At 44.1% G+C, this 25,622-nt stretch overlaps 1 protein-coding gene across 1 annotated transcript in view; it reads right to left on the reverse strand.

Moving 5' to 3' along the window:
- The window catches only part of LOC118793067 (protocadherin Fat 4), an 84,474-nt gene extending 61,913 nt beyond the window's left edge, over positions 1 to 22,561 (reverse strand). The window contains exon 1 of the mRNA XM_036551017.1: positions 17,051 to 22,561. Within this exon, the coding sequence (XP_036406910.1) occupies positions 17,051 to 22,153 (5,103 nt within the window). The 5' untranslated portion in view covers positions 22,154 to 22,561. The remainder of the gene's footprint in view (positions 1 to 17,050) is intronic.
- Between the last annotated feature and the right edge of the window lie 3,061 nt (positions 22,562 to 25,622).

Consider the following 25,622-nt stretch of genomic DNA (forward strand, 5'->3'; position numbering starts at 1 on the left):
TACTCTCACACTCTCACAGGCTTTACCACAAAAAGGATGAAAGGATAAGAATGCACTCTGTTGTGGGTTTAATCTTTTTACATTTTAAATGTAGCCAAAGTGGGATATTTCTCAGTTATAACGCAAAATGCATCTTATGTTACACTTTATACTGTTTCATGACTGCATTTTTTTCACCTCTTACAAAATACCAGTTACCAAATGCAGTTTATTAAAACAATATAAACATGTCACAGAATCAATTAGTATCACTTTCATGGCTGTTGTTGTTATTTATGTCTTACCAAATGACATCATTAGTCTGGTTAAAGAGGAGTATAATTGTACAGTCCTGGTTCTTGTCTTGTGTTTCAGGCAAAAACTTAAAAAAAAAATGCTTTGAGCATTTAGTCCAAAACATTAGAGAGGAAGGATAAAGGCTTTGTGAATGAAGTAATGACAATTAGAACTAGAACGCTGGCTGCAACCATGGCGGCTGCTGCTAATGGCTTAAACACACAGAGGCAGACCCGACCGCCCCCCCCCCCCCAAAGTTAAACAAGGGGAAATGCCTGGGAGTTACCTGTCATACCCCAGAGACCGAGGCAAACGGACGCCAAGCTCCGGGGCTAAAGCTGAACTACCCTTCCAGCAGCCACTGAGAGGATCTAGCCCTCTGAGGGGAACTCAATCACTCTTTCCACTTGTGTCTAATTCTTCATGGTTATAAGTACTTATTGAATGATAGCACGGCACCGAGGAGAGAATAAAGATATCTTCCCTTCCTTTTCAATGCATGGGCATTTGACCATATTTTAGCACTGCTACTTCATGTTTTAGACAGGCGTTTTGCAGAAACATTTGTTGTGGGGGGGTGGGGGTGGGGGGGGGGGGGGTTGGAGGCTAAGCACAAAGGAGAGAAGAAAGAAAACTGTGAATTCATCCATGGAAACAAACTTTTTTTTTCCTGTTCTCTAATTCTTGATGGAACATGATAACGAGTGGTGGAAAAGAATGACGAGGTCCCTTTGAAGCCCACAAAGGCCACCTTGTGACATCTCGGCCTGGTAAAGGCATAATCTCATTCGTTCCAAGCGGTGCCACTATCAGGGGGCCGAGCCGATCACAGTGCTAGCCTCTGTGCTAAGTCAAGCTGCGCTCAGCCTGTCTGAATCCAGTCAAACGGCGAAAAGGCAAGTCTGAAAGGCGGACTGCAGGCTGCATGAGAAATTTATCCTGGTGGAACAGCCTTCTTTTAAGTATGCAAATGCAGCAGAAGAGATTCTCATCAGTCTGCAGCTATTGAACACTTCGGAGGCACTGAGTCTGGCCTTCTGAGATACTGTACCTGCTCCTAACCCAGCCTGACCGAGGCATAAACCACTGAATCATAAATCAGGAGCTTGCCATTTCATTTTTCACTCCATTTGCAACTGCATCAATTTCTCTTTTTCCAAGTTTTGAATTGTGCATGAATTTTGCTCAATCTATACACCTGCAGATCCAGCAAAGTTGTTTCCTATCTCGCCGGTTCACAGTACACCTCTGAATATTTCATGGAATTCATTTTTTTTTTTCTGTCCCAGTTAGGAACTGAGAGGGTTTAACCCCAGGGCACCGTCAACTTCTTAATCAGTACAGCACACAGCACATGACCATTCCAGTCAATCCTTAACCAGCAGGAGGAAGTAACCCTCAGTACAATATATCTCCATAAAGAGCTCAGAGCGGGGAGTATATCCCAAATGAAAGCGAGTCCTGATACACCAATGAGCTGATAGGGGAGAGAAAACCTTTTCTGAGCTTTTTGCTGGAAATACACACATCAAAAGCTCTCCTTTTAACAGGAACAGAGCAGGAAATAAGCAGAGCCTTCACGGAAGTGCTCCATGCTGGAAACGAAGCAAAGGAAATGTGCACCTAAGAGAAACATTGTTTGCAAGCCTATTGTTTTTCCGAAAGAATAACTTTGAAAACACAGATTTCAAATTCAATTGTCCACACCTCTTCATATTATGACAAGTCAGACTGTTGAACCAGCTGAGAAGGAAGAAGAAAAACAGCCGAGTCTGAATTCCTCTGCTGTGCTGGCCGGCCAGAGGGCCGTGTTGCTTCCTGCCCTGACCGCGGCGCAGTGAGGTCAAAGGGTCTGTCCTGAGGTTTCCCTGTCGGAAACCGAGGCCTCTCCCCAGGCACACAGGTTCTCAACTCCACTAAACAGGGTACAAGTGAACAGGCCATGAGAACCCATTATTCTGGGCCAGATCCCAGAGAGGACTTACACACTTATCTGAGAAAAATATGGCCAGCGCTCATTTCAAAGGGGAGCGGGAGATAAGCACATGCTAGTATCCAGACTACTGTGCTGAACTGCTGCGCATCCACTCAGCGATACCATCACAGCCACGACTGTTCTGCTCCACGCTAAACCCCGCTGCAGATAAGAACCAACACCATTACGGCATGATTTCTGCGCCAGACAGGGCAGGTCGCGGAGCCAAGGGTTGCAAAGAAACCCCCACATTAAACAGGAATCCTTGAACCCCCGTAAATAAACCTCCAAACAAACACGGGCAAGCGGCTTGAAGAGGAACAGCGGCTCTGCTGAGGACGCTTCAGCGGGAGAGACAGGGGAGGCTGCACTTCACCAAACAGGGCCGCAAAGGCCCGGGGGGCGGTCAGTCGCAGGACACAGGAGCTACTGTTCCCATTCACGGCTTTGTCTCCCATCTCTCTTGTTTTTCCTCAACAAACCGCGGTACAATGCTACTGCACGCTCCCCTCCCCTTTCGGACGCTGTCAATACTGGGCCTATCAGCCTGTGAATGGCCAAGCTGCACAGAATCAGTCTTCCCATGAAAATCAAGTCAATGACCTGCTTCCCGCTCCCTTGTGAAGTGGGTGACAGCCATAATTTTCAACTGGGGATTTCTCACGTGTTGGGGGACTGTTCGCCCAGCTCCGTGGGCCCAATATAAAATGCATTAATTCCTTCTATGTGAGCTCACCGTGAATGATTTGATTGTGGCCGATTCGACATAGTTTTTTTTTTTTTTTGGCTGCACAGAAGAGAGAGAGAGAGAGACAGAGAGAGAGGGAGAGAAAAAAAAATCCTGAGAATGTTAAGAAATTTTTCAACCAAACATTTACTCCAGCCTTATGATCCAATCAAGTGGAAGAGGGACGACCTTTATCTGCCTTGGCCCATCCAAAAGTGCTGTAGTATAAAAAAATGGGGGGTAAAGATTTTGCCAGCCTTTTGTCACGCTTTAAGGGTCGGTTTAGTCAATTGCTGTCAGATCAAGAAGACAGAGAGAAAAACAGCGCTGTGGCCACGTATAAAAGACACTTTCTCTCCCAGCCAACTGGAGAGCCCGATACACAGAATTACACAGTTACTTTTAAAGGATTTGCATTTAAAAGATTGTATACAGGCCTGAATACAGGTCGTTTCCCTGTGGCCATAGAAACATTAGAAAAGGTGGAAAATTCAGTCCACTGAACTTCAAATGACTTTATTAAAGTGTCACTAATCAGAACGGGGAGACACAGGGTTTTAGTGTTTGGGCTAACTTACTGAAAAACTCTCCAAAAGCTTAATGACCTGCTAAGAGCATTACTTTAAAAAGCCTTGTTGACAGCAAGTCTTTAAAAAAAAAAGAAAAAAACACACCGCTTGCCTCAAAAAGATTAATATGCTGAAAATTGCAAGAATTTGATTGAAACACAACACTTTGCGGGGAGAAGGATTTAACTCCGGACATTTTTTTCTACATTTCAGAGAACTTTCAGCAGGCCCCCTTTATCTCTTTTTTTTTTAATATCATTCCGCAAATATACAGCCAAGACTTATAAACATGATGCCCTTTGGCAACTCAAGAACTGATGACTGAACTCCACTATTTCCATAAAAATTGCTTCACTTTGTAAGGCATTAAAATAACACAGGGTGTGTAATCATGCAGTCCGAGGCATGTTTCGCCATCGTTAATCGTTTCTGTGATCAAACACTGAACAGAACGAGCGGAATTTTTATCACATCACATATTTTTGTCAATACTAAACAGCATGTTCACAATATTACTACACGTTTTAAGAGCTCGTTTTTCTTGTTCAATAACTTGGTAAATTAGCATTTTTTTGGTGTTAAAGTCTTAGCTTCAAAGCAGGGAACTGCCAGCATAACAGCGTTTAATAGGATAACAACCAAAAGTATAATCCCCAGCTCACAAGAACAGTGGTTTGAAAAGATGCCTGTGATTCCCCTGTAAACTTGAGCCGGAGTGAGAGTACACAGTATGTGATCTTGTGACAATAGCATACATGGTGTGGTCTGAAGAAGGAAGAGACCAACCAACGAGTCTGTGTCCCTACACCACTAAATCCCCAGTAATGGAGAGCAGCACTCACTTGCATGAGAGGAAACGCTGTTGGATGTCTGAGGCAAAACAAAAAAGAACCTAAAACAGCCTTTTATTTGGAATATGTGTGGGTGTTTATGTGCATGTGTGTGCGTATGCGTGTGTGTGTGTGTTTGCAAGGGCCATATGTTTGCGAGAGTGTGTGTGTGTGTGTGTGTGTGTACTCCTGTGTGGAGGGGGTAGGGAGCGCATTGATACCAATTCGGTGGATTCAAAGGAGCCTCTGATCTCTGAGTATGTCCTGATCATAAACCTAAAGAATTGTCCTGGGGTTTTCAGCTGTTTTCATTAAAAATTAATTGGGATGGAACTTGAATTAATACATGGAAAAACAACAACAAGAGTCAACAACGGATAATTATTCGAGACGCGTAATTTGTCTAGGACAGTCATAATTATATGAATGGGCTGTGTAATGAGTACCAGTCATTTAATTAAGAAAGCAAAACTAACTTAAAAAGAGCAAGTTCTAAAAGGAGGTATACAGATACTCTAATTCTTTTGTCTGGCTTCATTTGAGTTCAAACATTTTTTTTCAACATTTTTTCACCATATTATATAGTTGCTGTATTTTGTCAACAAAGGCTTCACAACTGCCTGTAATCCGATGCAACCCTGATCTGTAAGAAATTATACAAGGCAGCAAGTAGTTTCACCCATCGCATGGCTATACAATGTCTCGCTGGGCTCAGTGACTGCGGAGGGAACCCTGACATGTTAACACAAGGTGTCTTCAGAAAAGCCTTATTTTGGGATTCAGGACATTGCTGAACACTCCCAGCTGAGCGCAGTGACTACTGAACCACCCGCTCTCCAGGTGGAGGACGGCTTGCAGCTATCACCCTCCGCGGGCCTGAGAGAACAGAGCTTCCTGGACTGGACAGCAGCAGCATGTGGTCAGCTTAGCCGCTTGGCGCGGGTGCTTTGCTGACCGTGACTGCGCTCCTCACCCGGTCCTCGGCCCCAGGGGAAGGTGGGCTTGGCTGACGTTCGCCGACAGAGTCAGAACCCCAGACAAAAACTGGCGAAGGTCCTGCCCCACAAAGCCTCTTGAGCGGACTCCAGCGAGCACCCTAAGCGCCAGCGCACACACCACGCAGCGGAGGTCAGGAAGAGGGCCGCTGCTTTTAAGAGCAGGAGAACTGACTCCGCAAACAAGAGGCCGGCTGATGGGCGGAGCCAGACACTGTCTGTATCAGGCGACAGACTTCACTTGCAAAGACCTACTGCCATTGTCATAGCCGGGGAGAGTTCCTAACATCTTAAACCCCAACACGCAGGGCCGAAGTACCCTGAGAGAAGCACCCAGCAGCTGCACTTGAAAGTGTGTTAATGTGCAGTTCCATAGCTTCCCTTTCAGGAGAGAACTGAGTGATAATGTGACTAATGTGTCACAGTTATATATTACAGCATATCTTTTGTTAAAGTCCAAACTACAATTCAGACCATATATATGTATACAGCATTATGACTTCTGTGAATGATCTGATGTTCCGTACAAATGTCTGTGTTAACATGAAGTATTGAACATGACTGATATCACTTGCTGTAACACGTTATGCAGACGTGGATTTTTTACTTTTTGTATTTTTTCGCAATGAATCTTTTTGTTGTATGTCTTTAAATAGGTAACTGCAGAAGAAGATGATAATTCAGCCAGGCTCCTGAAAACTAATGTAAACATATTTTGTATCATAAATATTTCTTGCAAAATTATGCTCTGCATATTTTTGCATTGACAGAAACATTTAGTCCACTAGCAACAGTAAGTAAATCAAAATCAAACTCTTGGCATAATGCAAAAAGTCACACACTGAATTTGCTCCAAGGTGCATTCCTGAGTTTCTGTTAGTGCAAGTGGACATACAAATACACTCTCTCTCTCTCTCTCTCTCACACACACACACACACTCTCTCTCTTTCTATTATTCCAAGAGTTCATTGGCATAAATGCCAGACGCAGTTTGTCTTTTTTTCTTGCACCATTATTAAACAATTAATAATATTGGGAAAAAAAAGATTACTAGACAACATAGACAAGGCGTAACTGCTACACAGCAGACATGGGCTATCTTTAGCCATCTAGCCTAGAAGTGGTGCTTTGATTTGTTTGAAATCTAAACTGCCCAAATATTTGATAAACTTCTGTTGTGGTGAGTGTGATAGTGGTTCTGCTGGCCTGGTGACACACACTCATTTCTGCAGAAGTGTTGATCTGAATGGCTCGATGCAACTGGGCTGGCCAGGCCTGTACAGCAAAAACACGCGTGTGTCATCTAACTACTCCATACTGCTCTAAACAGAGAGAACTCCAAAACAGAATTATCGCCAATATTCGTATGCGCTGTCAGTTAATTTCTTGTTATATGTTCTTCATCATGCCATTGCACCATTTCATCATTGCACCATTTTACATTCATGAAGAAAGCTCCCAAATACTACCATACTAACACATTTTTTTTAAATTATTTATCTTTAATATCGCAGGATAACTGATCTTCCTCCCATTTTGTAAACATTAAGGGATGGAAATCCACCGTACTGGAAGTGTGGAGAGATGGCAAATGCACTTTCGTAATTCCAAACAGCAGCACATCTGTAACACAGCACATGAAACCTAACGCTGAGCGCAGACAGGTCACCTGACAGTCAGGGCATCAAGCTGCGTTTTAATGATTGACTCCATATGACTAATGAAACGCATCGGCGTGGTTCAAACACAGTTGACCTGCGGCATGCGAGAATCCAATCGCCCGAAACGTGAGGACAGTTGTGAACTTGACCTCCGTGAGCGAAGATGAAGTTTCCGCTAAAACCGTGAATCTTTAATGGGGGAAAGAGTAGACCGAGGAGAACACGGGGGCCGACCCTAGGGAACACTGAGGTAAAGCGCGTCCCGGTGAAAGCCACTGCGCGCTGATGAGACAGCGAGGAGGTGTAATTACTCAGAATTATGTGCGGGAGCCTCACCGTTCCGTTTCAGGAAGCCATGAGAACGCCTGAGAGGACAGGCCCGGCGTTTCCTCTCGCTAATTGCCATCAAGCGTTAAAATATTCATCAACTTCAACAAATTAATGGGGACCAACAGCTTTCAACCCGACTTGGCCTGAATTGAGCCACTAAACATACTTTAAGCTTTGGCAGACAAACAACAAAAGTTAAGGAAGTAGGCCAGCCTGTTCAAAGTCAGAGAGAGAAGAGAGAAAGAGCACAAGGGGGGGTGGGGGGGGAGAGAGACACTCCACAGCCTGTGAGCTTGTGGCCGAGGGCTACCTATCCGCAGTCAAAGGGAGGGAAAGACTGACCGTGGCTTCCTGATCCAGCCTGCGGAGAGGCATGATGGGAAATAATATCCAGATCAGTATCACAGCGTCACGGTCTTGTCGAGTGTCAGACACATAAAGGCCGCATGCGGAGCTCATGCGTGGTCAGTCTCACGCGCTGCTGGGCCGCCTCACACACTAGCAGCTGGGAGAGCGGCACAGCTGCCAAGGGCCAGAGGCTCTGCTGTTGACGGCTCGCTGTCGGGACTCGTCAGCCCTGCCAAGAGCAGTCAGGAGCCACCACATTCAACAGGTAGCCGGGTGTGTGAGCGTCAACGTTCACCCACTTGCTCCTGGAACCTGTTAAATCAATTCCCGTCACAACTGTGCCATTTTTTTCTTGCGTTTTACTATCTTCTCTGTGTTGTGTTCTATGTATGTGATAATGGTCCTAATGGCAATAAATAAGCAAAAAATAATATTTATTTATAAATAAATAAATAAATAAAGTCTAAATGCAATATCATATAAATGATTCACGGCAGGAATCTCTCAGGGCTCATATCACCCAACAGTGGACTTCTGCAGTTTGTTTTGTCACGGAACAATGCTGGAACAAGAAAAAAACTAGAAATCTCTCGAGCGAAAGTAAGTTATTAATCTTTGAACACTCCCTGACATATTATAGCACGCCGTCCAGGGCAACAGCTCCCAATAAGAACAAACTTCATTAACAACTGTCCGTCAACCAGGAAAAAAAAAACAGTTGGACACGAAATAAAAGATAAAGTTTTGAGTCCTTGACAGAGGACTTACAGCAGGGACCACTCATTAAAACCTTCAAAGTTGGCCTGGGCTAGAACGAATATTTATGTCAATAAACCACCAGTGTATGAAAATATCATGGTTCTGTTTCCACTCCACAGCATTCTGTAAAACCTAACACTAGCACAAACCAAAGCTGCAGAAAAAAAAAAACTGACGGACATGGCCTTGGATGCTGGGTCAGTGTTTTCTTTTTCTTGCCAAGCCTCCTGGATGTCTCAGGAGAATATGCGCAAGCCGTTGTATCTGAAATGCATTCTTTAGGTCATTAAGCGCACCATGCAAATTGTGCAAACTGAAAGCTTTTTTTTCCACTTATGGGAAATCCAACCTCAGAGAACAATCTTTTTTCTTCAAATTACAGAAAACCAGCAAAATATCAAATTAATGTTGTAAGCCAAAAGATACTTAATCATAATTGCCTGTCACACAGGTTTCTTTAACTTAATGACTCTGTTTGTGTATTAAATAGGGGGTAGGGCTTTATCAGCTGGTACAGTGCATCTAGTAAAATTGAATGAAACAGCAGTGCTTCTCACTTAATAAAATAAATGTCTCTCTTTGCCATTGAAACCAGTCTCACACAAACTGGCTTTGACTCCCTGACTACTTACATGCAGAGGGAAGGAAAATCATTTACATAGCATTTAATGCATAAAAGCCATTCAGTTCGTCCCAATTAATCTATGTCAAATGTTGCCACAATACAAACTGAATGCACTGTTCAACCCATTCACTATCCTATTATTAAAACTTTCTAGCTTTTTGGGAAAGAAATGACTTGCCTTGGAACCTACATGTTAACCCACTACTCACTATCCATAGAGAAGAAATGCATTTAATGTGTAACAGACAAAATTAGCCCACTGCTGGAATTTGTATTTCAGCGTACGACAATAAAGCACATTAATACAAGCAATCCAACCCAGAGCAGCCTCCTCTTCACTGTGAATTAAGGGCTAAAACAGGCAAGCAGGCCAAAAAAAACGCTCTGAGATATCAGCTTGTTTAATAAAAGCATAACTTTCCCCTGACAACAAAGGCAAAGCGAGAAGCCCAGGTACCCCAATCATGAGAGAGAACTCAAGTCACGTTGGGCTGCTGATCACTGCCTAATCTGTTACCCAGATGTTTTCAATTAGACAGTAAAACAGAGGGGAAAAAAACAGGCCGTGCTCACCAAAACGGCCTGCTATTTAAGCACAGCTCTCTTCTTTTTTCCTTTTTTTGTTGAAATAGCATTTGTTGAAATGAAATGCACAGCAAATCAAGTGTTGTTTTCACTCTGGTCATTAGAACAATGTGCTTCCCATCAGAGTCAATCGAGTTTGCTCAGGGACTATCATAAACAGATGCAGCAGTTTTAAATTTTAATTATTAAGGCACGGACGACGACTTACTGAATATTTTCCTTTACATATTTGGTCAGAAACAACACACAACTGTGCTTGGATTATTTTTATAGGTCAAAGGCATTGCATTTTCTATGTTCAGCAGATTGATTTTATATTTAACCAATCTGAGTGTGTTGATACTCCTTAGATCATGTACAAAAACCTTCCAATCCAGTAAGTCATCAGAAGTTTTAAATGACCTTAGTGACACTGAAAAAAAAAACAGTCTGGACAGTGCCTGACCCTTAGGTGGCCCATCAAACAGGTCACCCTAAAAGAGGTCAAAAAGTTCACCAGTTCATCCCAACATGACATTCAAGTGGTGAGATCACCTACAGAGCTTCGCCCTTCCTGTTGTCGAGCCCCCTTGTCAGTTGCGTCTACATGCCACCTGTTGGATTCCATTCCCATTCTAATTAGTGGTAAACATGAAGGGTTTTATTACAATGTTGTTGCTTACTTCAAAAGCATGCTGCGCCGTGGAAATAAACACCTGCTGAAGCTGCCAAATGAAGCCCGGTTTCACTGCTGTGCTCCTAAAGGGTGTAGTATCCAAGTCAAGATGTACCGGCTTCAGCCAGGGATATGTACAACCGCTCTGCACTCCTTTTTGCTCTTGATGGAAAACTCATAAAATAAGGGAAGATAACAATAACATGAACCTTCTTCTCTGGTGCCAGTCTATCTCTCCCTGTCTCCAGGCCTGACACTGGAGTCCATTCCAGCCCTCTCCCACAGCTCCGCCGCAATCCTCCTTCTCCCACTGCTCCTAAATTATCTGTCTGCCGGGGGGAGATACCCTTCCTGCCTCGGGGTCTGCTTCCTCGACACAGACAGATCAACCCGAAGTATCAGCCAAATGACGTCGCAGTCCCCTCAGAAAACACACAAGCCCCCCCACCCCCACCCCCCTTCCACCTTCATTTGATGTTGCTGAGGTAACTGCGCTCGAAATAGAAGGCCAACTTTAATCGAGGCCCGAAAATTGCTGATGGTGTCGGAGAAGGGGGGGGGGGGGAATTAAGATCTTAAGATCGCAACTTGCGGAGAGCAAGAGGAGATGAAACAGAAAGTGGGAGAGAGAGGCCTGAGGCTGAGGTGGCACAGTCTTAAAATGGGCCATGTTAAAAACAACAGACACCAATAGGGGAAAGTATCAATAATGAATGCGCGACAGTGCGGAGTGTGTCACACGTCTGAAAACATACCTTTGAAGTCAGTGTCTGTCACCCCCACCGCCACCAACACCACTCCCCTCTGTCCCTCTCCCTCACACCCTCTCTCCTTATCTCGCTCGGCTTGGTTCTTTTTTTAAAAAATGTGTTTTCAAGCTTTTTGCCTCCCTTTAAAACATAATAAAAGTAGATTCAGAATCATCCATGTGAATTTCTGCTAAAGCAAAAACAGATATGGACACATTTAATTGTTCCATCTGAGGCCAAGCACAGACTTTAGCAGCATGACATGGAATTTGAATGCAACATTAAAAGGTAGAAAATAAACAACAGCTGCGGATCATTTCCACCACAGTGAAAGGGTTCGGAAACCTGCAGGTTATTACAGCACAAATGTTACCTTCTTTTGAGCATGCATGCATGAGTTTGCAGGGTTACATCCTATATATGCAAAGGCATCTAGTTCTACAACACTGGTAGCAATTAAGTAAACACCATGAATAAACAGAAATTATCAGGTGGTCAATAAATTATAGGTAGGAAGGCCTATGCCCAAATTTACAAATATTTTGCACATGCTAATTTGTACTATGGTGAATTATGCTTTGAAACAAAAGAAACAGACAAAGAAAGCTTTGGTTATGTGCATTCATAGTCTTTTATGTATGCACAAGTAGGATACTAAAAATACATTAATTTGGCCATTTCCACAGCTTTCTGCAACAGAAAATCATAATAACATGCTTGTTTTGTCAACTTTAGACTCAATAGATTGCGGTTGCTGATATCTGATTATACTACAGACTCTAAAGAGATTCATTACCCATAGTATGGAATCCCAAAATGAAGGTTAAAATATAATAAATAAACCCCTGTCTACGACCTCCTTTCCCTTGTTCGATTTATTGAGTTTGACTATTAAAATAAACTCTTACAGTATCCAGCAAATTTCCAAGAGATGACTCACAACTCTCAAAGGCAACAAGGTTTAATCTGGTAGTTTGTCTTTTTGTGAGAATAAATTAAATCAAGAGATATGAACACACCCTATCTTGGATACTCTCACCCATTACATAAGGCTGTAACTGCACTGGTACACTGAGCTGCTAAGCTGTTTTCTCTGGGTGTTTTTTTTTTTCACCCTGGCATTCTGCCTGCAGTAATCCCAAACTGTGGTTCAACACCAGTCCACACTCACAGCAATACAGAGTATGGGATCGATACAGCAATAACAGAACTCATTTCGAAGTTGAATTAAACTGCTTACATTTGCTTACTTTTGGAAAAACGAAACTCCGTAGAACAGTACAGAAACATTTAAATGTGCCACGTCTTTGGCCATTTTAGTCTTCCCATGAAGCTTGGTTTTGCCCGCACTTTTGCTTCTAGTTTATACAAAGCACAACAGTGTAGCATCAAATATGTTTTGTTTGGTTCCATCCAAAACAAATGGCTGCATATTCTCTTTCCCCCTAGAATTCTCTAAAGACAGCTCCTTACCCTGATCAAACAGACCATGGTCCTCCCACAGGAGAAAATATACTATGAGCTTGACCAGCACGTTCTGGGCATGTGTTCAGTATACCAAAAATGCACTGCAAATGAGGCATGACAATCAAATTCGCAGTAGAAGGGAATGCATCTCTTACGTAAAAATAAACTGTATGCGAGGCTTTGGGAGCAAGGCTTCTTTGGAACACATTATTTATTTTATTTTTTTCATTTATTTTTAAAATTGTCTGAACATCTGGCCTCTTTGAAGAAAGACAATGTTCAACCGATAAAAGAAGACATAAAGTTGGAATTTAAGCAAGTTATTTTATTTATGTAATTTTTTTCTTCTTCGTTATAAAGGTCCGGATATTTAAGGAATAAATAAAAAAAGCCATGCCCTCGCGCGCTCGGGCCAGCGATGGGGAGGTTACTGGGGAGGTTTGGTCGTCCCGGCCACAGACGACTGACATTACGACCCCATCGAGCGCTTCATGACACATGGCCGGGGTAATGACAAGGCTTCAGTTACCCAAGGGTATCACAGTTACTAAAACAATCCGCAGAGTGCACCACAGAAGCAGCAGCGCCGCGTCTGATTGGTGCAAAAAAAAAAATACAAAGCAGGCTGAAATACGAGTCTCGTAAGCGGCTGTCACACGGAATACGGCATTCCTCGCAAAGCCCGGGCATCCGCTGAAATATAGCGACGAAGCCGCCGCATGCCTCTCATTGTTATGCGGCATGACGGTATCAGCATGTGTCTGGAGAGCGACAAAGGAAGACACGCCGCACTCCGCTCTGTGTATTGATGTCGTTCGATGTGTGTGAGGCGAGCAGTGGTAGGGTATAGGTTCTAACGTATGGGCGTTGGCAGGGGGGTGTGTTGTTGCATTAGGCCCGTGCTGAGAGACGTACACAATGCTCGGCCGGGCTTTGTGGGAGCATCCCAGCACCCCATCTAAACTCTGACCTCAGGCGGACCACCTATGCTGGAGGTGAGGGTCAGCCACGCGTCATCCGCGTCTACGCTGTTCAGACCCCCTGTGTCTGCTGCTCGCCGTGCGTGTCGAGCTCTGCCAAATCACCAGACGAATTTACAACCCCAGGGGTGTTTGAACTCCCTCTGTATCATAACAATAAAAGCTCTGCCTTGGACCTGGTTGCTCCATCCGCTTCGGTTTACTGTTTCATTGTGCTTTTATTTTCACTCCTTAACATATACCACCTCACGCTTTCGCTTTGCTATCAGCGGCTCCCTCAGCTTTCCCCAGTGTCAGGCTAATGGGCTTTATGCATCTCTTTATGGTAACATCGATGCTAGCCAGCGCAAGATCTTTGAGAATTGCATTAGCGCTAGTTTCAGAGGACAGCGGCTGAGAAAATAGCTGCCCTTCCTTCCCCTCTGTTAAATGAGCTTCTTCAAACAGATATATCAAGTTTTTTAAAACATAGTATGTGGAGCTCTTTTCAGGTCAAGGGAAAGTTCAGGAACAATACTGCTTACTTCATTTTTCTATTTTTTTTTTTTCTTCCACTGTACCGTAGCTGGGCTGTTGGCCGTTCCTGTGGGGCTCTGCTAGACAGCGGAGAATTGCCTGCTTCTACAGAGAGGTCTCTGCCAGGCCCTCTGCAGCCTGTGCATGCTCCAGCGAGGGAGAGTAAAACAAACAATAATAGGACACCTCTATCTGCCCCGGCCATCTGTGCTCCCTTTTGTGATGTCCAAGAATACTGCCAGGAATGTGGAAGCTCCCCTCAGCCCAACGTGATCCCAGCCCGCAAAAAACAACTCTCCTCCCACTTCCTTCGGGCTGTATCAGAGACGGGGTCACGTGCAAACACTTAAATCTGTCACTGACTGAAGATGACTATGCAGACACAAACACACTCACACACACACACACTAGTATGCACGCACACACACACGCACATAAGCGCGCACACACACGCACATAAGCGCGCACACACACACACACACACACACACACACACACACACACACACCACACACACACACACACACACACACACACAACCACACAAATTCCAGTGACTCACTGCAAGAGGAGTGTAAGTATACCTGCAAATTAAAATAGAACAGCATTGGCTGCTGCAGGTTGTCTGTGTTTTCTTCTACAGAGAACAATGTGTTTGTGTAGAAAAAAATTACATAGCACTTCAACCATTTCCAAAACCCAGCCCCCCCCCACCCCTTTTCACAATGGGCAGAGAAAAACAATTAGCCTAGTACAGAGGAAGAGAGAAATGAGACTCAGTGTTACAGTATGTTATCCAATCAAAATGCCAGTCCCAGCGGAGTGCAATCAATCCACTACCCACGGCAATGGAACCACTTCCAATCAAATGCAGAGGGAGGGAGAACTGCCTTCAAAACACTTCAGGACCAATTTCCCTCTACAGCAACCTCAGAGGGATTTCAGGTTGTTTAAGATCACAATCATTGATAAAACACATTAAATGGACCTTTCTTTGTTCTTGTCTTTCCAAAAACATAACACACATAACAGACACAGAAAAGAAATAAATAATAAATTCAATTGGAAATAAAGACATTTTTTCTGGCTTTACGGCAGAGAAAGTTGAAAAAAAACGCCTTGAAAGGGTAAACCACCGTTTTCATTGGCAGGAACAGTCTTAGAGCAACACCAGATTTTCCAATCATTTGAATGTATAAATCACAGAAATGTAACATTTGAGAACTTTTCTGTATCTCACCTCAGAGAAAAGTTCTCCTTTACCAAAACAGTGCACCAAGTTTGACTGAGCTCGAAGAAACATAAAAGTACCCAAAAGTCTTTGAGTAATAACGCTTTCAACTGCTACAAACTGGGAAGACCATATCATCCAAAGGAAACGGTCATTTCAAAACATCAAAGCAGCAAAGCTAACGCTATAACATTTGAACAATAAAAAATGACTTATGGTCCACTGGCACGCTTGAGTCGTCTCTCACTAGGCTGAATAAAACACAACTATAAAACTATACTGGACTACAAACCCAGAAAATGTGGTTTGTAATCAGAACAAGCACTAAAATCTGATTGTTATTCTTTCCATAATAAATTCAGCTATGGCTTTTAGTGCTAAACAGATTAGGCGTATGGTCCCATTGCCTCAAGAAGACAGGGACTTGGGTTATCCTTGTGTTTACATAACTATGTTAGTGTCCTTTTGCCAAATGAATGCACGACTTAACAACAACTGACTTCATTTAAAAAAAATCTGTTACAGCATAAAAATTAGATTCTGATTCGCTTAATTGTAAAAACAGCATTAACGCATTATAAGTGTCCGAATGTACTCATACTCCTAAACGCCTTGAAAAACGTCAGATACTTTTACAGGGAAAGTGCCAAACCCTTTTTTTTATTTTGTCAGGAGCTGCAGGGAAATCATTTTGGTTGAGCTCAAAAAATTGGACTTTATAAATGTGTAACATCAAGCCTGTAATAACATGAAATTTTAGGTTCCAGTTGAAATTTCCAAAACACATATATAGACTCACATTTGTTTTTCATTTTGAGCAGCGGCTAGGACTCAGCCACCCAAACTAGGTTTAGTATTTCAGCGTTCTACTTCAGAGAACTCACTCCACCCCACAGAGAAAATTAAAAAGAAGCACATGAGGTGCATCTTATAAGGCCCTCTGAATGGAGAGCTTAAGTTTCAGTATTGAAGTATTTTTTTTAAAAAAAGGAGGAAAAAAGATTGTATTCACGATGTCTTAAGAGGTCGCGCACTTTTATGGTTGTGGTATTCCCTGCAGAGCCGGGCCCAGTGGCACTATAAAGCACCCCATGACCACCCTGTTCCAACACGGATTCAAGATCAAATCCCACGTAATCCTGCTTTTTTTTCCACTTCCAAAGGACACTGATACTTTGTTTGAGCTTCCAGCATTCAATGTTTTTATGTATTCATCTATATCTGGCTTAAACATCATACAACATTATTTCTACTCACAAGCTGCTGTTCCATTGTTTTTTTCTAGCTTTGTGCATTTCATAATCACCATTTTGGATACTTGAGTTCCTAACAACAGACTAAGGGGAAAGATGGGAGGCACAGTACTCACTTTCCTTTCCCAAAAATTGAAATTCTCATGATATTGTTACGGCTTTTCTGCCTTTTTTGTGAACAGGAACAATAAAGTTATACTGCCAAAACCAATCTCTGCTCGCCCATGTGTGAGGCAATTTATATTGAATGAAAACACGGCACTCAATAAAATAAAAGAGGAATCCGCTTAATGTAGATGCACATGCATTAGGTACAAGCCTTTTATGTGTTATTTACTTGGACAGGGCATTTGTAGTGTTTCCATCCAAGGCCTTGGTTCCATTCCATTTAATCTACACCAATGGCTTAAACATGCAAATGGAAAGGCTGAGCACTTTTTCAGATGTTCACCACAGTCCCCCTTCCCTGCCTCCAGCCCCCCCCCCACACTGTAGTACAAAAAAGGGCAGTCACTCACCTCGGCTTTCTGAGTCCTGGGCTGGCTGGTGTCGGTCTCTATGGCATACACACCCACCAGGTACAGGTCGGAGCCCTGCTCCCGGTCCAGCTCTGTGGCAGTCTGGATCACTCCAGTGTGTCTTCCGATGGTGAAGAGCCGGCCCATGGCCTTGTCGCCACATTGCACGGACACAATGTAATATTCCACCTTGGTCCCTGCTCTGGGACTGGAGGCGCCCAGAGAGATGACGTTGGTGCCGGGCGGCTGCCCCTCTTTCAGGATGGTGATGTATTTGGGCTGGGAGAAAACGGGCCCATCCGTGCCCTGCAGGATGACGGTCAGCTCTGTCTTGGAGGCCTTCCTGTCGGACCCTCGGTCGGTGGCCGACACGGTGAGGCTGTAGACGAGACGCGAAGGCTCCAGCGGGGAGGCCACGCGGATGTCCCCGCTGTAGCGGTCCATGATGAACGTGTCAGAGTCCCCTTTCACCAGCTCATACTCCACCTCGCCGTTCGCGCCCTCGTCCGGATCTAACGCCACCACGGTGGTGAGGATGGAGCCGATGACGATAGTGGAGTCTGCGACAAGGGCGTTTTGGGAGACGAATGTGGGGACATTGTCGTTCTGATCGGTTACCCACACTGTGACATTCTTCAGGGCAAAGCGTCTGAACTCCACAGGGACTGCCTGGTCTGTCGCTTTCACTGTCAGTTCAAAGAGATTGGAGAACTCCCTGTCGATTTCCCGGTTTGTGTAAATAACCCCAGTGATGGAGTCGATGGTGAAGTGGTTTCCTCTTGGCGTCTGCTGAATGATGGAATATTCCAGTTGTCCATTGATGTCTGCGTCCGTGTCATGGGCCGTTATGGTCATTATCGAGGTAGCAAGGGGCAGGTTTTCAGGAATGGACTTGAAGATGTCACCGGGGGCAAAACTGGGGGGGTTGTCATTGAAATCCCTGACGTGAATGATCACAGGAACTGTTGAGGACCTGGGCGGCCTCCCATTGTCCTTGGCTGTGATGTTGAGCTTATAGAGGGAGTGAGTTTCGTAATCCAGCTTTTTCACCAGGAAGATGCTCCCTGTGTTGGGGCTGATGCTGAAGGTCCCGTGGTTGTTGCTGGCCGTGATGCTGTACGTTATTTCGGCATTGTCCCCGGAGTCTGAGTCCGTGGCTGTCACGGACGCCACCAGCTCTCCGATCCTCATGTTCTCCAGGACGTCGACTGTCAGGGCAGCCTTGGGGAAGGAGGGGGAGTTGTCATTCTCATCCAGGACACTGATGCTGAGCATGCAAGATGAGGAGAGGGGCACTGCTCCGGAGTCAACGGCAATGATTTTTAGGGAGTATGAGGCCGTTGCTTCATAGTCAAGCCTGCCCACTAGAGTGACCTGGCCTGAGCTGCTGTCAATGCTGAACTGGTTCTCCTCATTCCCTTCCTTGATGTAGTAACGCACCAGCCCGTTTTTGTTCTCGTCCACATCTGAGGCGGAGACCCGCAGCAGCTGTGTCAGGTTTTGTGCCGACTCCGAGATGGAGGCCTGGTAAATGTCTTTGGTGAACTTGGGCGGGTTGTCGTTGATGTCCCGGATGTAAACCTGCACTTTGGCCTGGTCTTTAAGTGGCTTGGGGAGTCCCTGATCAGAGGATATGACGGTGAAAGTGAACACCGCGGCCCCCCGCTGTCTCATGAGCAGCTCACGGTCCAGCTGCAGCGTGCTGGTCAGCTCCCCTGTTATGGCGTTAAGCTCAAAGTTTGACTGCGGCGTCTCAAACCTGTACCTCACTTCACTGTTCGGCCCGAAATCTTTGTCTTCGGCGAAGACCTGCCCCACCAGCGAGCCCCTCTTCTGCTCCTCCTCAAAGTAAAACACATAGTTTGTGCTGTTGAAGAGAGGCCGATTGTCATTCACGTCCTCCAGAATCACAGTGACATTGACTGTTGCGCTAAGCGGCTCCACAGCCCTGTCTGTGGCCACCAGCAGCAGATGATACCTCTCCTGCACCTCTCTGTCCAATTCAGCTTTTATGTATAGCTGCCCATCTGGAAAGATACCAAAAACGTCCCCAGTGTTCCCACCAATTATGTCATACATGATCTCCCCATTCAGGCCAGAGTCCTGGTCAGTGGCCTCCACTTGGAAAAACCTAGTGTTCACAGCTTCTGATTCTAAAATGGTGACCTCGTAGGACAGCTGATCAAATATGGGCGAGTTGTCGTTGACATCATAAACGCTGACTGTTAAAATCAGACTGGAAGCACGCTGTGGAACTCCCATGTCAGACGCCAGGACCTCCACCTGATACGAGCTGGTCGTTACCTCCAGGGGCCCAGTTAGAGTGATCTGCCCGTGTTTCTCATGTATGTGGAACAGGCCTTTGGGGTTCTGTTTGAGACTGTACACCACCATGCCATTGCTGCCTTCATCAGGGTCCATGGCCTTAGCCTGGAATATGTGGTGACCCGCGCCCCAGTTCTCAACTGCACTAACATGCTCTACAGCATGGGGAAAACGTGGTGCGTTATCATTTAAATCCTTAACAGTGATATTAACAAGAGCCTGGCCTGTTACCTCCCCACCTCTTGCTATTACTTTGAGCTGGTAAAACGCCTGCTCCTCTCTGTCAATCAGACTGGAGGCAGTGATCTGTCCCGTGGCGCTGTTAATTGCAAACAGGCCTCTTTGGTCACCAGAGGTAATTAAGTAGGTGATATTAGTGTTCAGATCGAGTGTGGATGCGGACACAGTTCCAATGACAGAATTTAGTCCAATGTTTTCAAAGATGACAAAACTGTAAACACTCTGGGTGAAGGTAGGGGGGTTGTCCTGTGTGTCTATTACAGTGATGGTGACAATAGCCTGGGCGTGGGAATGAAGGTTCCCACCATCTGTGGCTGTCACCTGAAGCTGGTAGGCTGTCTTCTCCTCTCTGTCCAGCGAAACCAGGGTTGTGATTTTGCCTGTGTTACTGTGAATGCGAAACTTAAAGGTGTCCCCTGCTGTGATGGAGTACCTCACTGTCCCGTTCCTTCCTAAATCAGCGTCCGTGGCCGACACTGTGGTGATGTACGAGCTCGGCGGTTCGTTTTCCTTGATGTTGGCGAAGTACTGCACCGGGTAGAAAACGGGTCTGTTGTCGTTGATGTCTTTCAGCGTTATGTTCACTTTGCCGACTGAGTGGAGAGGAGGTATGCCCATGTCTTTTGCCTGGACATAGAGCAGGTATGACCCTTGGTCCTCCCGGTCCAGCTCTGCGGCTGTGCTCAGCCGGCCAGAAATTGAATCCAGACGAAAAAGGTCTTGCACACTGGGCGGAGTCTCGGGGTCAAATGAGAACCGTATTGTTCCGTTGGCTCCGAGATCGTCGTCCGTGGCCGACAGCACCACGAGCTCACTACCTGCTGGGGAGTGCTCCACCAGGGAGACGTGATAAGTGCTCTGCGTGAAAGTGGGAATTTGGTCATTCACATCTTTTATGTTCACAATTAGTTTAGTGTAGGAGATTCTGGGCTGCACTCCCTGGTCTTTGGCGCTGATATTCAGCACAATTTCAGATGCAATTTCCCTGTCCAGCAGAGCAGTGCTGGTGACCAGACCACTGTTTTCACTGATGGCAAACCAGCCTAAACTGTTTCCAGACACCAGGGAGTAGCGCAGGTTGGCGTTCTGCCCAGAGTCGCCATCTGTTGCAGAAACCCCTTTAATGTAGCTGCCTTTTGGAACATCTTCACTGATGTCAACCCTGTACAGGGTCTCCTGGAATATAGGCGGGTGGTCATTGATATCATTCACAAAAATAACCAGGCTGGCAAAAGAGGACCTGGCAGTGGGCCTGCCATTGTCAGACACAGAGACAGTCAGATTGTAGGAGGAAATGCGCTCTCTGTCTAAAACGCTGGCCACTTTGATTAAACTCAAATTTGGAACAGGGGAAGTGTGCACTTCAAAGTGCCTCTGTTCATTCCCCCCTAAAATTGAAACGGATATATTGCCATTAGCAGTAGGTGAGTCTGAATCTGAGACAGTCAGTAAGGCTACTACTGTACCAATCTGAGCATTTTCATCCACAGAGGCAAATTTGGAACTGGTCGGGAAATATCTGAACTTGACCACAGGGTCATTATCATTGACATCCAGAAGCTTGATGGTGGCTTCTGACCTACCTGACAGTGAAGGCACACCATTATCCACAGCATGAATAGTTAAAGAGTATTCTCTCTTGCTCTCATAATCCAATGTTTCTTTTATAGTTACGGTGCCAGCCTTAGGATCAATTTGGAAAGGTGTTCCCTCATCCAAAAAGTACCTGATGTCTGCATTTGCCCCCTCATCCTGGTCTTTTGCAGTTATTTGTAAAACACTGGATCCAATTGCTGCATCTTCAAAAACGCTGGTTTGATAATGGTTCTCATCAAAAATTGGTGGGTTATCATTTATATCTTGTATGGTCACATTCACTTGCAAATAGCCAAATCGTTTGGGGTCTCCTTTATCTTCAACTTCAATCAAAAGCTGGTAGAAGGGGGTCAGTTCCCTGTCTAATCCTCCAGTTGAAACCAGGTGCAAGAATGCCCCCTCTCCACTAGGATTTACTGTAATATCCAAACGAAACTTTCCCTGTTCGTTGCCGTTCACAATTCTGTACGTTGTGTGATCTACTCCGTTACTCCCAATGTCTGAATCTGTAGCAGTATCCAGAATAACTTGTCTACCACTGCTGGCGTCTTCTTTGAAAGACACAACGATTGAAGCGTCCGGGAACACGGGTGAGTTGTCATTGATATCCAGCACGACAATCCTTACTTCCGTGGGATAGGTAGGCTGACTTGACAGAACAACGACATTAATAATGTTACTTTGCAAACTCTCTCTGTCAATCACCGATGTGGTATAAATGACACCTGTGGTGCCGTTAATCGCAAAAAGTTTGTGGTTTTCGCTAAATCGGTACGTGAAGCTAGGTTTTGTCTCTATCGTGCCCACGTATGTTCCGATGGGCTGCTCCTCCAGTACCTGGAACTCTTGACGAATTTGACTTGACGCAGAATGTTGCCATAAAGTCCACATCATCAGCAAAATCAAGTAACATCGGTTGAAACCCCTACCTGGAAACGCCATGGTCGGAATACCAGTCCACCTTTCTAGGACACAGTCCTTTCCAACAATGCATCAACTTTGATTACATTAACAAAAGGGAAAGCGTAATACTCATGATGGCACGGTTCAAAGTACGAACTCCGACGTTGCAGTGCTGGTTAGACGAATATATCCCACTTCGAGTGTGTCCGAAAGTCCAGTTATTCCCTCAGTTTTATGTCCTTGTCCTTTTCACACAGAGTAGAGCCAACACGGTGTCCCGCGCATCATCAGGTAACTCGCGCTGCAGTAAGGTCCCTCGCTTCTCCGTTCAAAAGTGTCAAAACTTTACAACGGTTGAAGAACGCATCATCTATCCGTGGCAGCTGATAACTTCACGTTTTAAAACAACTCTCATCTTAAGGAAAAAATGAACACTGACGAAATAAATAAAACAAAAAATTTAAACTAAAATAACAAGCGACTTATCTCCGTTTTCTCCATAAAAGTTCATCCCCTTAAAAAAGCGAAAGAAATAAAGTTAAACACTCGGGCTTGCGTTCAAGTTACCGCATCTCTTGCAACGGTGCAGTCTCAAAGTATAACGGGGAACAAACTTCAGTCATTTAGACTGAGGCTCGCAGCAGTCCAAGTTACTTACAACAAAGCTCCACTTTGGGAAAAGTCCCGCCCGCTCCTCGTGCGATTGGATAGCTGTGCGACGTCCCGCCTCTCGCGGTGTTACTCTCTGTTTGTAAACCGCATCTCCTCCCGACGCTTGTGAATGGAAACGTCAGTCAAGCTAAAGGACAGGCATTAATAAGGTAAGGGCGGAGTAGGTAGTAGTTCTGGCTGCGGGACCGTTAGGCTGTTATAATAACTCATAGAGGATTATGAGTCTAGTGTTGGAATGCGTATGGTTCCTTTTTTTATTAACTGTTTCGATGAGGCAGAGGTCTCTTAAATTGTTAAACTGTCAGAACTTTACCTGATTCCTTTGAGTCGAGAACGATAGCTCCCCCCCCCCAAAAAAAGAAAGAAAAAATCTTGCTGAAGCCTGCGTTAATAATTCATTGCCAAGTGGTTTAAGATGACATACTTACCTAAATCAAAATAAGTTGCAGTTTTGAAGTATTGACTAACGTGTTTTGCTGTCCAGACATATCTCCAAGGCAATATCAAAGCAGATAAATTACACCATAGGAGATTGACAGATTCACCACACATGAAATCATTTGTTATTAATGACGATAATAATGTAATTATGCCAACGACGACGATGATGATAATGATTATTATGATCTAGAGTTTGTTACATGTATGTGGATGGTTAATTCTACAATACATTAGGTGTGTGCTCGTCTCATATAGCTAAATATTGCCATCTTGTGTCCATATTAAAAAGTTCATTCAGTCTGCAGGGTGGATCACGGTTAAATCGTAGCTTTACGGTAGAGATGCTAAAGAACTAAAGTTTATAAGTTTATACTTTATAATGAGAGAGAAATATGTCTACGCACAGCAATGTACAGTAACTTATGGAAACAGCGCATGCCAAGCGTTGTGATCATACGTCTTTATGAGAAATTTATGACGTTGACTTATTTCAATCTAAGTAGCGAGAAATCGGCCGTTCGTCAGGCAGGTAAAGTCAGTGTGCAATGGACTTGGAAGAGGTAACTGAATATCTGTTTGACTGCCAAGGAGCAGAATGCGCGCTGTCACACCATACTCGCGTCTACGGAGCGTTATTTGTGCCCCAGACAGTATCAAAGCAGCTTAACTTCCTACGCAGCGCGTCTATCCTGCCAGGCATGTAAACCGATTATGTTAAGCTTGTAACTAGCAGGATGTTTTTAATATAAAAAATCAACTTCTTTTGTTTGTGTGTGTGTGTTTTTGGTGGTAATTCCTTAAATTACATTGATATGGATAACCAATACCAACACATGATGGTGGAGTGTCATACATGCTTGTGTGTGTACGTGTGCGTGTGCGTGTGTGTGTGTGTGTGTGGGGGGGGGGGGGGGGGGTGTTAAGTTTGTTAGAAAAAAAATCTTTTTTTTTTTTTGTTTTCTTGACACTATTTTATGCATAGCCCAGTGAAAAGTGAAATACACTTGACGACATTATGTGCTTTGAGTCAGTCTGAGTAAATATGTCATGTCAATAATCTTGTTATAGTGTTTTGCTGGTTATGCTTTCACTGAATCCAAGAAGAAAAACACAATGGATATATTTAATTGTGAAAGCTTTATATGAATGTGAAGTGTCATCAATGTCATTAATGATGCATGTATGTTATGTTCTATTGCGATGGAAGTTGTTCTGGATAAGAGCATCTGCTAAATGCATGTAAGTAATGTAATGTAATGCATGGGTTTACTAATACTGTACAGGAAAGCAATAAAAAAAGAACAAAAATTTGGTGCCATTTGAAGTAAAAAGGATGACAGACTTTTGCCTGTTTGTTTCATGATCCTTACGCATTACATTATTGGCAATTAGCAGATGCTCTTATCCAGAGCGACTTACATCGTTTTTTTTTCAATGCTATCCATTTATACTGCTGGATATTTACTGAGGCAATTGTGGGTTAAGTACCTTGTCCAAGGGTATAACAGCAGTGCCGAAGCAATAACCTTTTGGTCACGAGTCCTGCTCCTTTTTCCACTATGCTACACTGCGGCCCGTATGCCTTGTTTTCATGCCACTCAGAATGTCTCTGGTAGCACAAATACAAAGCAGTGTAGATAAGACATGAAGGGCATGTGGTCTTGCATCCATGGGGATTTATTTGTGCGTCAACCTCCATTAGCATAGAAGGATCCATTTTGTATTTGGCATGAGCAGCTATTTCAGTGATAGCTTATTGTAACTGTTCATTATTATAGGTGAACTGTTTTAAACGTGACACTTTCTTGAGTGATGTTACTTAGTTTTTTTTTTTTTTTTGTTTGTTTTTTAGCAATGGGAAAATAGTGGGGAGTGCATTTTTAAAGATGGATTGTAAGACTAATAGGAATCTTTTTTTCATCAACTTAATTTCTTCTGTGTATGACGTGTCTTTATCTAATGGATCAGTTTTTTAATGGCTCTGTATGTGAAAACAACTATGATTGATTCTAATCCATGCTTGCCAGTACATCTGTACTTGAATTGCCATTACAGAATAACTTTCTGCTAAAGCAATTACTGTACTTTTTTCTTCACTTAAAATACTAACAAATTGAAGTGATAGCTTAGAACCAGGATGGGGAAAGCTGAATACAAATTGTTGCAGGATTATTTATTTATTTATTATTATTTATTTATTATTATTATTTTATTTAGTTTTTTTTCTTTTCTTTTTTTTTGCCTCAGGCCTGAATGGCAATGTAAATTTCAGAATTTAAAGCAATATCTCCTCCTACAGTAAATAACAAGCATTACAATATGTCATTGGTCAGTATCACAGTGTGAATGCTCTAATGAAAGGGTGGAGGGGTTCCATTCCAGCTCAGTCATTGGT

This window comes from Megalops cyprinoides, chromosome 18, assembly GCF_013368585.1.
Source record: "Megalops cyprinoides isolate fMegCyp1 chromosome 18, fMegCyp1.pri, whole genome shotgun sequence".
NCBI lineage: Eukaryota > Metazoa > Chordata > Actinopteri > Elopiformes > Megalopidae > Megalops > Megalops cyprinoides.